General features: G+C 31.7%; 3 protein-coding genes across 8 annotated transcripts in view; 1 reads left to right on the top strand and 2 right to left on the bottom strand.

The window, feature by feature from the left end:
- Positions 1–14,334, bottom strand: part of LOC124494542 (DNA-binding protein SMUBP-2-like) — a 102,972-nt gene that overhangs the window by 36,479 nt on the left and 52,159 nt on the right. The window lies entirely within an intron of this gene.
- On the bottom strand, positions 1,942–4,374 carry LOC124494764 (uncharacterized). Its single transcript, XM_075729101.1, has 4 exons — positions 4,310–4,374; positions 3,466–3,817; positions 3,292–3,335; positions 1,942–3,219 (listed from the first exon to the last, which is right to left on the bottom strand). The coding sequence occupies exons 2-4, from the start codon at positions 3,494–3,496 to the stop codon at positions 1,942–1,944; spliced, it is 1,353 nt and encodes a 450-aa protein (XP_075585216.1). The 5' UTR covers positions 3,497–3,817; positions 4,310–4,374.
- On the top strand, positions 4,100–14,325 carry LOC124494979 (uncharacterized). 6 transcript variants are annotated; one of them, XM_075728985.1, is made up of 6 exons: positions 4,835–4,958; positions 6,749–6,824; positions 9,059–9,742; positions 9,806–11,804; positions 11,878–13,666; positions 13,732–14,325. In XM_075728985.1, the coding sequence occupies exons 3-6, from the start codon at positions 9,538–9,540 to the stop codon at positions 13,873–13,875; spliced, it is 4,137 nt and encodes a 1,378-aa protein (XP_075585100.1). In that variant the 5' UTR covers positions 4,835–4,958; positions 6,749–6,824; positions 9,059–9,537; the 3' UTR covers positions 13,876–14,325. The 6 variants fall into 6 exon arrangements, with proteins under 6 accessions (XP_046914235.2, XP_075585100.1, XP_046914234.2 ...); XM_047058279.2 differs by lacking the exon at positions 6,749–6,824 and having other exon boundaries at positions 4,100–4,958; XM_047058278.2 differs by lacking the exon at positions 4,835–4,958 and having other exon boundaries at positions 5,208–6,824.

A 14,334-nucleotide genomic window follows, 5' to 3' on the forward strand; every position in this document is an offset into this window, starting at 1 on the left:
TGATGTTGATATACGTTGTTGATTGAAAAATCTAATGGATTTTATCAATTTTTGAAGACGTGGTTTTATTTTACATGCAATGTAGATAATTTCAACAAAAAAAATTATCGTATTAAACTTTAAACATATCAAATAAGTTGAGAATACTTCCTTAACATTTTCAAGCATCAATGTTTTTCCCATTTGTCGTTTCGTCAAAGCAAAAAGTTCATTTTCCAATTCTTGTTTTAAAGGTATTAATTGTTCTAAACCAACAACAGCGTATGGTGGCCATTTATATTTTTTTATTATCCATTTATGGAAAAAACCACATTCTCTAGCGATTCTTATACATTGATTGAAATATATTATAAATGAATAATTGGCTCGAAATAACATCCCATAAGGTTCACTGATGATTGTCGATTGATCCAAATCATAAGCAGAAAATAATTGTTCGTTCAAAGTTCGTGTCCATAAATCCAGATAAACATCAGCCCCAATAGTCGCATACACAGGTTGCTGTGCTTTTTTATTCAAACGAGTTTCAAACATCAACCGAAAAGCTTCAAGATAAGAAGGCGTCAATACCATATGAATTGATAGAATTTCGAAAACTTCAGATTGAGTTTGGCGATTCTTAACAAACCATTTCCTGTTTATTATCATTGTTTTTTAACATCAAAGTACTTACTTACCTCAAAATAATAGTTGAATGTTCCACTATCTCCCATGATTGGTTCTGCTAAACTATCATTAATCAAGCGAATGAAATCATTTACACCATTGATTTCTTCAAAACGAATATCATCAGTGAGCGATGAAATAATAATCGATCCATATGAAGCAATAAGAATGAAACCAAACCACCAACATAATTGAATCAATAAGTTCATAGCATTACTTTGAAATATTGAATATTTGCCACGTTGAAGCAATGAGCTAAACATTAACCAATAGATATCGCTTCCAGAAGGAATAATTTTTTCGAATATTGACCCAGCTGCTAGCAATATGATCATGGTCAATGTGAAATATATCCAAACTTGTAAATCGAACGGTGTAAATAATGTACGATAAACATCTTCAGGTTTCGGTAACAATGTTATATACTTCAGTCGAGTTATATCAATCATTTCGGATGCTTTTACCAAAGGATTAATGAGTGGATAATTGAGTGGCAATATGCCTAAAGCGAAATCACTATCACCTTTCAATAATGACCCAATAAGGCCTGTATAGTTTCCATTGAGATCCTTATTCAATTCTAATTTCAAATCATGTTGTAATTCATAGGTAAAATTAAAATAATTAGCCATAAATAAAAGAAATTGATATGATGAACCATCAAATGCAACAAATTCTGGTTTATAATTTCCAATGAACCATGGTGCAATCTATGAATAGAATAGAATAAGAAAGAATATTTATGATAAAATTATCCATGACGCAATACAAACCGTTGTAGCAGCTACTCTCATCAAACTACCATTTAAATTTGGTCTAAACAAGACGTTCTCTTCCAAATTTAACACGAGATCCATTTGATATGAAAACGAAAGTCAAAATAAAAACAGTAATCATCAATCGGCTCAAAATTGGTATTCCAAAAATCCATCACTTATTTGTTGGAAGGAAAAAAATTTTGCCGAAAATATGTAAAAAAGTTTGATGAATTCGAGATATCGATTGGAAAATAAACATGATTAATTTACATTGGAAAACATTGTTTTTTAGCGACAGTTTTGTAATGTAATTGTTCATTTCAGAAATTGATTCCATCTCGTTGCTTCGTTGCTACCAACAATTGAATAGAATCATAACAAAGATTAAACCGTAAAATGTGTTCAAATGGAATCAAATATTGATCGATAAGAACATGATGATGAAAATATCAAACTAATCTACATATGAAACAAACAAACCATAAGATTCAATTCATAGTTGATCAATAAAGCAAATTTATTTTGAAACTTTTATTATTCTCCAAATAATTTCACTGATGAATACAAGAAAAAATGATGATAAACATATAAAATAGGTATCGAACAAGTAATGTGTAACATTTAACGTCAATTTGGTTGATTGATTACTCGATGCATTGTCTAATTTCCTATTTTGATTCAAACGTGATAACATTGATTCTAATTCAGGAAATTTTTTCGTCCATACTGGTTTGTCATAAACAAACCATTTGACAAAAAAACCACATTCGCGTGCGATCTTAATGCATTGATTAAAATATGGAATCATTGTGGAATTTGCTCGAAACAGTAGACCATAATAATCGGTAAAAAAAGCTGTATCTATATCATCTTTATAAACAAAGTATTGTGAACCCAAACGATTGGCAAACATGTTCAGATATTTAAATGTCCCAATGACCGAATAGAATGACGGGTTTCTTACTGGTGAAAAATTTCCAAATTCAATATCGTGTTGATGTTTGATCATTTGATAAATGGCATCTTCATGAGAATCAGCTTTTTTCATATTTTTACATAAAATTTTATAAATTTTGTCGGCCTTCTTATATTTTTCAAATATATCAAAATAGGGAGATTTTTCACTCATTACCGGTATCAGCTTCTGTTGAGCAGCCATAGCAGAAAATTGTTGCACATCTGATATGACATTATAACTTTCGATATCGGTTAATCTAGAAATTATTATCAAACTGTAAGCCTGATAAAAGAATAAACCGGTCCAACAGCAAATTTGAATTAAAAAATTAATGCCAAACCAATTGATAGTTGGATATTTGAAGGATTGATGAAGAAATGCTTGAAATACAAACCAAGGAAAATTGACTTGAATTTTTATCAATTTACGTAGTATGATTGCTAATATTATTGTAAATACACAGGAAAAAGCCATTAATGAACCAGCAATTGGATCGAATGGAGAAAAAATTACACCAGAATCAATTTTTGATCCAGATTTCAACGTTAAATAAGTGATACGAGAAATTTGAATAAAATCGGATGAAGCAGTTAAATTGTTAAACAATGGAATCGAATTTGAAACACCTCCCATTGCAAAATGGGTCCGACCCGATAAGATGGAACCGACTAGACCGGTAAAATTATGGTCAGAAAATCGTTTTAAGCCCCAATCACCATCTTGATCGATGAGTTCCCATTTAAAATTCAAGTATTCGGCCAGGAACAGAAGAAATGGATATGACAAACCATCATAAGGCGGATCATCCGGATTTTTTAAAAACCACCATGGCGGCTCCTGAAAATAAAGAAAAAACAGCAATTTTAATTCAATTTATTCAAATAAGGTAATATAATATTCCCACATTACCAAATTCGATGCTATTCTCAGAAGAGTTCCATTCAAATTAATTCGTCTATAACAGGGCTTCTTAAACTATGGGTCGCGACCCCGAATGGGGTCGCGTAGCAAAATTTTTGACGTGTATTTGTGTAGAGCAATCATGAAATGGGGTCGCGAATGAAAAAAGTTTAAGAAGCCCTGGTCTATAACGATAGGGTAATGCTGCAGCCATATCATTGTCGTAATCAGGGCCGGCCGAGAAAATCGCGAGGCCTTGTGCAAAAATAGCTTGAAAAGTTGGAGCCGCGAGGCCCTGTGTTGTACAGCGGAAAGGGCGAAGGCAGCGCGAGGCCTTGTGCGGTGCACAGTCTGCACAGGCGCCTCGGCCGGCCCTGGTCGTAATAATAATGGTTGTGGATGATTCATCCGAACCAAAGTGATAATGGACCTTTTTATTCTCGTTCCATCAGCATATAAATGATTCAATTAAATGCATTGATACTGAACGATATTATTTCAAACATATTCATTCATGAATTATGCAACGATTGTTCTAAAAAAAAGCACGAAAATATTTTCAATGAATAAATTCAATAATTTTAGTAGGAATTTTATTTTATCATAGGAAAAAAATCTTTGCAGATAGTAAAAAGTATAACGATCATTCATTTTTGATCAACAATCGATAATTGCATAAATCAAAAATTCAATAAAGATTTGCTGATTTACTGATTAGAAAACAGAATAAAAAGCGAATATTAATATTTTACGACACGAGATATCGCTAGTGTGAATTTAGATTATAATTATCAAAAATATTGATGATGATGATGGTCATCGGCCACTTTCAGGCTTAGTTTTTGGATATATGCTAAAAACAAGTTGTTGAGCCGGTCGAATATTAACGTCGAAAAACAAAAAAAAAAAACATCATCATCATCATCATCAAACTAACAGTGAGTTTTTTTTACGAGATGATTCGTTGACCTAAACAAGCAGCATTCAATCTAACCAACTCTCACTTGTTGGTATGGCAGATATTTACCATCATCATTGACAACACAAACTAGTGAAAAAAAACACCCCGAGCATCTACCATCACATCAAACGTTCGATACTCAAAAAAAAAACAAAACATCCGAAATTTGAGAAATCATAACAACATCAACTACGATGTCAACCGTATAAACGATTGATATGATTTGTTGAGTTTCAATTTTTCTTTTTGTTTTTCCTTTTTTTTGACTGTTGTGAATGGATTCATTTGCTGGTGTTGGTTATATAAAACACAAATCGTGTGGATTCATAATCCTTTTTTTTTGCTTCGCAATGAATCATAATTTATGATTGTACACTCAATATATAGACTTTTATATTCTCTATAATTCGTATTATCAACAACAACAAAAAAAACTAGTACAAAATCAATGAAAGATCATTGATCGTGTATCATCATCAATAATAACAACTACGATGTGTATTGATAATAAATGATCGAAACAAAACCAAAAAAAAAAAAAAAAAATCAAACTGTGTTGTTTATTTGAACATCTGGTCGATTATCCATTCTTGGTGTTCTGGCTTTCACGTACATCGTACATAATTCATTCATTCATCTATTCTGTTTCAATTCGAAGCCATTAATTTCTTATATAATAATATATAAAGAAGAATCAGCTTGAACATTGTTATAGGTATAGTATTCTATCTATTCATAATAATGATTATTATTTATATATGTTTATGATGATCAAATGATTAAATCACATGTTGGTATGAATATGTATTCGCAATATAGTAAGAATCGTAGCAATCATGAATCCTGGATTTGTTTGCAATTTAAACAACAGTACAGGACAGTAACGATAGCAAGAAAAAAAATTTTTTCGAATATTCACAGATGAAATATAGATAATATAATAAAATTTAGTTTCCTATGCAGGATAGATGGAAAAGGTTTATGATACTAACACGTATAGATAAAACCATTTTTTTTAAGGCAATGCAGTCGAACCGATAAAGAGCAGGGGAGAGGTCATCATTTTTCCATTACTATTTGTTTGGTGGCCATACGCGGGCGTCATAGTGTGATTATGTAAACTCGGTTATATACCGTATGTGAGATGATGATATAGAAAAAGTTTACATTAGTAATTCTGTTTACAACATATCATCTTCAATCATTATCATTGTGATCATGATGGCCATATTCTCAAATACACAGATTGACATAGAAAGAGAGCGAGAGAGAGAGAGAAAAAAAAACAACAGTGTTCGAGGAATATATACAAACGATATAATGTAATCAAAAATAGTTAGGTATATCTTTGTGTGTAGTAATAATGGTATATTGAGATTTTCTACTTCAAACCTTTATAAAGGTAGAAGCATTCCGAAAAACACATATACAAACACACACAGACAATGTTTATATATATGTTTGGGAATTCACGAAAAATATACTCACATATATTGAGGTGCATCTTTCTTCATTTTTAATACTTATATATGTTTTCATTTCATTACATCGATCGGTAAATGTAGTTTGAATTTTTTTTTTGTTTGTTGATTATGGAGCATCAAGAAACGATTTGGAGCCACATGGAGAAATCAGAGTTCCCGTTTAATTCCTTCGTATGACTTGCTATATTAGTTTTATATAGTTTGTTGCTTCTACCACTACACATTTATTCTGTGTCGATTCGAAATTCGAATTCTGCTCATTGAGTTCATGTCATTCAGACGCATGGTTTCTTCATGTTTGTGTGTGTGTGTATGTGTTTTCATGTTATTTTTTCTTTTCATTTGGACTACAAAGAAAAGTCTCGTCTGGAACTCATCTTGGATCATGAGTCGACAATGATGATGATGATGATTGTGGCCGCGGCCACATCTTTATTTGTGCTTTACAAGGTTTGAGCCTTGTTTTTGTGATTCTGTGTTTAGAGTTTTTTTTCCAATTGCAAAAAAAACGATGTGAAATTTCCTACATATCTACAAACATTGATGATACGATTATGACACGATCCTCAATGGTCAATTTATATTATTAAATTGAAAATTATATTTGACAGCAGAAAAAACGAACCCAATTGCTTCATCATTGATAATCTTATATTGCCGCAAAAATGAAATTCTTATCGTAGAAAAAAAAACACAAAAGAGCCGAGCATGTTTTCAAAACATTCGATCATAATCATTCAAGACCATAGAATCTAGCATTATTATGATGGTCAACATAAATTTCATTATCGATATTGACTTTAATAATTCATATGAATATGAATTTATACTAATGTATGTGTTCGGTGAATTGTAAAACCGGCCAAAAATTCCAAGAGCTAACATTTTTCATCATCTCTTTGACTGCCAAATCTCATTTGCCAAGACATACTAATTCATGATCATAATAAAATAGAAATCAATTTTTTAAAATTCTAAACAAAATAGAAAAATAACAACAACGATTGCCTTTTTTGCACAGAGAGAATATTCTTTATAATAAAACTTATCTGGCTTTAAAAATTTTACATCTTTTTCATCAATCGTATTCTGTTCTGGTAAGTGATTCAACATATGATCGATTTTTTTATATTGCTTTCATCATTTCAAATTAGTAATTAACTTATTATTCTTTAACACGCTTTTTAATCGATGTCAATAATTATAATCAATTAATATCAAATCATATTGAATAATAATGCAATCCAGCTCATTGTTTTTCTATAGATGATGATTTTAGTTTTGATGATCATCATACAATCATAATTGATGATGATGAATCCAATAAATGTGGATGTATTTTTTCCGTAGTTTATGTCATGGCGGTGATTATAAATAATAATGATGATGATGATTATCATATCATATAAAAACATTAAATTTATTGTATCAAATTCGGTTGTATCCGTCATTCACTTTGATGATGAGGAAAAACCGTTTTTTTTTCTTTTTAGTTTGCTTTTTTTTAATTTACCAAAAATGGATTGTTTGTTTGTGGTTTTTCTCATCAATTTGATTCGCATTATTGAAATCCACATTTTCAAATCGACAAGAGCAGAAACAAAAATTGTCAAAACATTTTTTTCTCTGCCTGATTGAAATGTTACAGATCTTTAGTGTATTATTTAACATGGAAGCGTTATTAAAAATGTAAATCCATATTTTATGTCCATTAATAGTAAGGAGGCAAACAAAAAAAATCCATCAAAAAATGATCATCATTGTTGATTTTAGATTCAATCATTTTCATGTTTGTATTTTATATAATGTTTACTAACAACAAAAACCAGAAACGACAAAATACCAATAACAATGATAATGATGATGACCCAATTAATAGAGCACAAATTATACTGAAAAAAACCTTGGAAATAACTCCAATTTGATGCGTGACACAAAGTGTGTGTGTGTGTGTGTGTATGTAGAAGAAGAATATCATTATCAATGAGAATAGATTTTTTTTATTATGTTTGAAAATGAAAAGTTTAGCTTGATTCAAATTGTTAGTTCTTTCATCATGATGATCTTGTACGAAGAAATGTTTGTTCATTTAAAGCTAATGTTTCATCATCATGATCATCATTATTATTATTATTTCAAATCAATACACTCAATTTTGAATTGTGACAACAAAAAAAACAACACATGTACTCGACAGAATCGACCAAGTAAAAAAAAAGAAAAGAAACAACATAGTAGAGTGAAGTATAAGTGATTCTAAGATAGAATCAATTTCATTTTTAACAGACAAAATGAAAATGAGAGAGAGAGAGCAAAACTGAACTAGTTTCTTGAGAAAATAGTCAAAATACTTTATATATGTTCTTCAGATAAAAGTTTCTAGAATATTTTTTTTCTATCATTCCATGATTTGAACGATCAAACGTCATCTGGAATGGGTGTTAAATTTTACCCATCCACTGGAAACCAGAAAATATATTATTAGATCTATATCTTCAATAAAACTATCTCGGTTGTTTAAGTTTTTCTTTTGTGGTCTATGTTTGTCATAAACTTTATGCAATATGCCTTTTTCTTCATTTCAAAACTAAACGAAATGGACAAAAAAACAGAGTAAATAATTTGCCCATGTGTTATATCTCAACAGTTAATTTTGCTCAATTTTTTTTCTGCAATATGGTTTCAGAGTAATGACAACGATGGTGATATTTGTTTGACATCCACATATCGGCGTCATTACCATGATGATAATCATCATCAACAACACCAGTTGTCATAATCTTATGCTTAATAAATCATTGCATAAAAATTTGTAGTTGGTTATGGTTCTTGCATTGTATACAAACGCATTTCGATTGCTCTCAATAAAAAAAAATTTGGATATTTCTTTTTTTTTTTGTTAATGTTTTTGTCTATTATTCTTATTCATCGATTGAAATCGATTGATTGATCTTTTTTCTCTTAATCGGCGGTTTTTTTTGAGCTATCAATTTCAGCCTTTTTAACAACAAATCTGATAGCCAAAAAAAAATAATAATTGAATCATTCATCATACTGGCCATATTGTTTTGTTTTTTTTCTGGTTCATTTGTTGAATTCAAAGTTTGTATTTGTCAGCAAATCAAATATGTGATGTGAATTGAACATTGAATGTAAAAACAGAATATATTCTTTTCAAGTTTCTTGCCATTTAATTAATCGTTTAAAATATTCTTAGTGATTGTTTCGGTCGTGTATACAATGTTTGTGTGTGTGTGTGCAATTTAAATTTTGTTTATTTTAACAAAAAAAATTAATGCTATTCTTGTCTTTTATTTTTACAAATTTATAGATCTCCCATCCCGAAAATATTCGTTTTTTCTTTACTAATGAATAATGATGACGTTTTCCCTTGATGAATAACTCATCGTGTTGAGATGAGAATCTTTTTTTTCTGAATATATATCATAACAATCATGGCTCAATGGTTGGCAACGATCACTTAAAGACCAGACCATTCTTATATCATCAATCAGCTTCAATTTTTGCTTCGTGCCAACAGCAAACCTGGTGTTTTATTCAGTTTTCTGTGCAATATTCATCATCAAATCCAGTCATTGACTGTTAATTTAAATAACTTACAGTTTATTATTTATTCGTGAAGAAAATAAGATTGTGTATTTTCAAACAATAATTCGCCTAACGAATGGAGACAAATGATAATAACTGACCGATTTGACAACTTTCAATATTGTAGAATAGTAATTTCACATATATTCAATTTTAAGGCTATCAAGCCATCTCTATAAATCATCATTCACAATAGCAACGATGGTATCAAAAATGTCTTTGTCGTCTTTTAGAACGACATTATTATTGACCAATCACAATAGGAAATACTATTGTCATCAATCATTTGGATGGTTGATATTCATATCATTATTCATATCTTCATTGGCATCCAATTCTTTACTAAATAGCGAAACAACATCATTGTTTGGTGTGTTCCGTATACCCGACCAACAAGCATTTATAGGTGAGATAATTCTTGTGAATTTTGAATTTTTTTCATTATTATTTTTTTCATTTTCATAACTAGGAAAATTATTCTACTATCAAATCGAAATTCCAGATGATGTGAAAAATTTTACTTTATCACAAGCTGGTTCTTACGTTGATTCCAACAATCGTCTGCCGGATTGGCTTTATTTTGATCATAGTACTGGCCTTTTATTTGGCGCCCCACAAGAGAAACGCATTTATTTCATTCAAGTTGAAGCCATGCAAAATGGTCGTAAATATGAAGATATTTTTGTGATCGAAACATTGGACCGTCCGGCTTATCTATTGAATGGCCTTTATCGATGGCAAGATCAATCAATGAGACAATCATCAGCTTATTTTCATCAATGTCGGATCGATTTAAAACAAAATTTCTCAAATATTAAACAAATTTTTGATATGATCGTGATCGGTTTATATCAGTCATATTTTAAACATAGTGATCAAACATTTCAAAATGAACAAACATTGAAACAATGGCTCAATCAATTTAATGTACAAGCTGTTTTTGACGATATCAGTGGCCATGGTTCTACCTTGAATAAAGAGTATCATCTTTTTTACGATGTCAAAGAATGTGAAACTGAACCTAATGGTAAACTTCAACTCGATACCAATAGTCAATTGCTTTTGAAACAATTGAAAATATCTAATGTCGACTCTGAGTTGGTAAAAATAACCCAAGGTCCAATCCATGGTGACGGTAATGATGATATACAATTCAATATTGATGCCAATCGAGTCGATCCTTCCATATCACTAATGACATCATCAGAATCGACTTATCATCCAGGTAGACAACACCACGATTATGAACACCATCACCATCGCTATCATCATCACAATAAAAGAGATCATCATCATCGGCGAAATGCTTATTCTGATGATGAAAATATTTATGAAACTCCAGCATTGAATAAAGAAATATGGTCATCATCAACAACATCGAAAATCGATTATTCTTTAAGTCATTTTGATCAAATGACTGCATTATCACGAACTATTATACCATCAATGGTATCACCAACATTTACCGGTTTAGCCAGTGATAATATTCATGGTGGCTTTAGTCAACAATTCAATCGCATTCAACCTACACCAACCATTCAAACACAAGAAACAACTCGATCCGGTCATCAACTTCATCTTAATATCCCATCATATCCGCATTTGTATCAAACGCCAGTATTAGTCCCAGAATTGATTAGCCGAAGTGTAAGTTTGGCGCTTGACAATAATAACCTGGACCAACAATCGCCACTATTCACACCGGTATTCTCAACAAGCACGATGTCGATACTGCAATCTTCTGCAACAATCGATACGACTCAAGTGTTGGGTAGCAGCAGTGATTATGAAAAGAGCAAACCATCCATAGCGCCACTTGATACAAATGATTTAGGAAAAACCTCAATTAATTTCGGAGATGTAAATCTTTTAAATACAACTACGAGTATAACGTCGACCAGTACAACAGAACATTCAACAACGATATTGAATCATCGACCTTTTGTCAATAAGCGTATCAGTAAATTAAGTATCACTGCAGGAAAGTTTTGGCAATTTAGTATACCAGAAGATACTTTCTATGACAAAGAAGATGGTAATACACGCCAATTGAGAATCGGTTTCTTTATGGACTCGGAAATATTGCCAGCTGATTATTGGATTCAATTTGATAATGAAAATCAATATTTGTATGCATTGCCGACCGATGATAATATTGGCCGATATCGATTTAATTTAGTTGCAGTAGATCTTCAAGGTGGTGAAGCAACTGAAATCATCGAAATTTATGTACGACAATCGCGACAATCACTTTCTTACACGCATAAATTTATTTTGGCAAATATGACCTGGGATAATGATAGATATCCAGAACGAATTCAGGCTGTGTCGTCCATATTGCAAAGAATGGCCATACAAGTATTTGAAGAGATGCCTTCCGGTGGTCTTAACGAAGCTGCTCAACGACAAGCTCTATTGAGACATATAAATGTTTTGAACATACAACAAAATTTAGAATCACTTCAATGGTAAGTGCTTTTTGTTGATAAATAATAAGCTTTTTGATTTCATTTAATTTACTTTTATCTTTATACTATTAAGGTCAATTACATGGACAAATGATTCATTACGAAGACATCCATGTCCTGTGAATGAAATTAATTTGTTATTTAGTCGCCTTTATGATATAACATTTCCTGAAGATGAATTCGGCTTTATGTCGCCTTCAAATGAACTTCGTTCGGCCGTTTCACCAGATTTCACTATTGAACGTGTAAAACGTTTATTTATCGGACGATCGGCTTGCGGTAGTTATGCGGCTGCTGTAGATTCGACATCAGCATCTAGACACAAAGATAAAATTGTGTTTAGCAATCGATTGAATCGAATCGGTCCATATAGACTAGGCAGTGCATTCAAATTTCAGATACCGAAAGATACTGTTTATTCGATGACTCGTCAAGTAGATACAAGACAGTTGGCATTGTCATTGGCACCGTTAGAACCTGAAATTGATCTTCCTGATTTCATATACTTTGATACGCACGAGCAAACTATCTATGGCTTACCATACAAACAGGAACATATCCGAACATATGAATTAAAATTAATTGCTGAAGATACGGTTCACGGTAGAAGTGAGCATGATATTTTTATATTAGATGTTGAACATGATGACAACACAAGAGAAGATTATTTGTTCGAGGTAACAATGAATTTCCTATATCGTAATATTGAACTTACATCTCGGTCGCAGCAACGTTTGACATCAAAAGATTTTTATGAAGTTGCACATGCAATATCAACACGTTTGATGGGCAATTCTAATCTGGAAGCTTTTCGTATGTTGGACATCAGTCGATATCGTTTTACCAAAATTGCCGAACCTATTGAACATTTACCTTATAACAGTAATAATCTATTGGAAAATTATGAAGTTACTTCGAATTCATTGTTACTCGAGGATGACATTGAAAAGAATGCTGAAAATCACTTATCAGAAAGCAAACAACAGGTCAAGCGTCATTTACATAATCATCATCAAAATAGAATATGGAATCATCATCATGAGACAAGTTTAATTAGGCCGGTTAGATCTATCAATAATCTTCAAAGTGATTATTTCTATGAATTTGTTTGGACCAATCGTACATTAGTGACCAGTTATTCACATTCCCAGAACGTCCTCGGTGGTGGTTCAATATTTGAGACCAAAACTTGTCCTAAAAGTGTCATCCAAGAAGACATTTATCGGAAATTATTCCCCCGAAATTCACAGGAATTTTTGTCTAATGTCAATTTCAATAAAAATATTACCAGTATGGACGTTCTTGATATCTACAACCAGCTTTTCGATCCATTGGAAGCTAATCTAAAATTCTTAAGCGTCGAATGGATACCAAAATCTGTTTGTTCCAATAATCCTGGCTTAGAAAACAGGGTGTTGGGTGCTAAACCCATCAGAGATACATCGGCTGAAGATGATGATGAAGAAGATGAAAGTGCCGACTTGGATAATTCAGTTGCTGCAGCTGAAACTGAGGATCCAACAATCAGCATATCTATTAATCATGATGTCAGTGAAGCGCCGGATGTGGATGAATATCCTAATATGCATTATTTTGGTGACCGTTTGTTAGCAATGTTGATTCCACCTATTGCCATATTGATTGCATTGTTATTTGCTGTTACAATTGGCTGTTGTTTCCATCGTGCCAATCAACGTCGTAAAGCTATGGGTACGATGGCACCATATCATGATGAATCGCCTACATTATATCGACAACGAATACCTATACAATTGGAATTTGAACGTGCTGGCCTACGAGGCAGTGGTATTCATCCTAGCGAACAAGAATCTATGTTAGATTCTAAATTCGGCAGACATCCGGTTCGTAAATTGTTTATTTTCAATTGCAATGAAAATTTTTCATTCATTTCCTATTTTTTATATAGGTACATATAATGCCTCCAAAACTTCGTGGTGGTCCGCCATCCAACTTACCGGCAGCTCAAGCTGCTGCTAGTCATCATGTCCATCATCCTGGTGGTACACATCGACATCCGACTCTACCTTATCAAATGTTACCACAACAATAGTCTGAACAATTCGGGAGACAATTTTTATTGTTGTTCGGGTGCCTTGTCCATAGCCAACAATCAATAATTAACGTCTGATTGGTTCCCATCAAAAAAAAGCAAAGCCTAAACAAATATAGCTTCTGATTTTGAAAATTCATCATCATATGGTGTTCAAACGTATTTCATCGACTTTAGATTTTTTTTCTACTAAATCATTATTCTCATTGGTTTTTCAATTGGTTAACTTATTCTTCAATTTCTTTTGTTAATATGCAACTGTATGAATTCAACGTTTTTCTATTGTGTATTATAGTATTTTATGTTCATCATCCAATCGTTTTATCTCTATATATTGCTTTTTATTCAAATTGGAATCTTTGAATTGTCATTTGTTCAAATAAATTCGTTCCATAATAATAAAAAATCATTAAATACTGATTCGAACATGTCTAATATGATTATCCCAAACATCTTTCA

Source organism: Dermatophagoides farinae, chromosome 3 (genome assembly GCF_024713945.1).
Source record: "Dermatophagoides farinae isolate YC_2012a chromosome 3, ASM2471394v1, whole genome shotgun sequence".
Lineage (NCBI taxonomy): Eukaryota > Metazoa > Arthropoda > Arachnida > Sarcoptiformes > Pyroglyphidae > Dermatophagoides > Dermatophagoides farinae.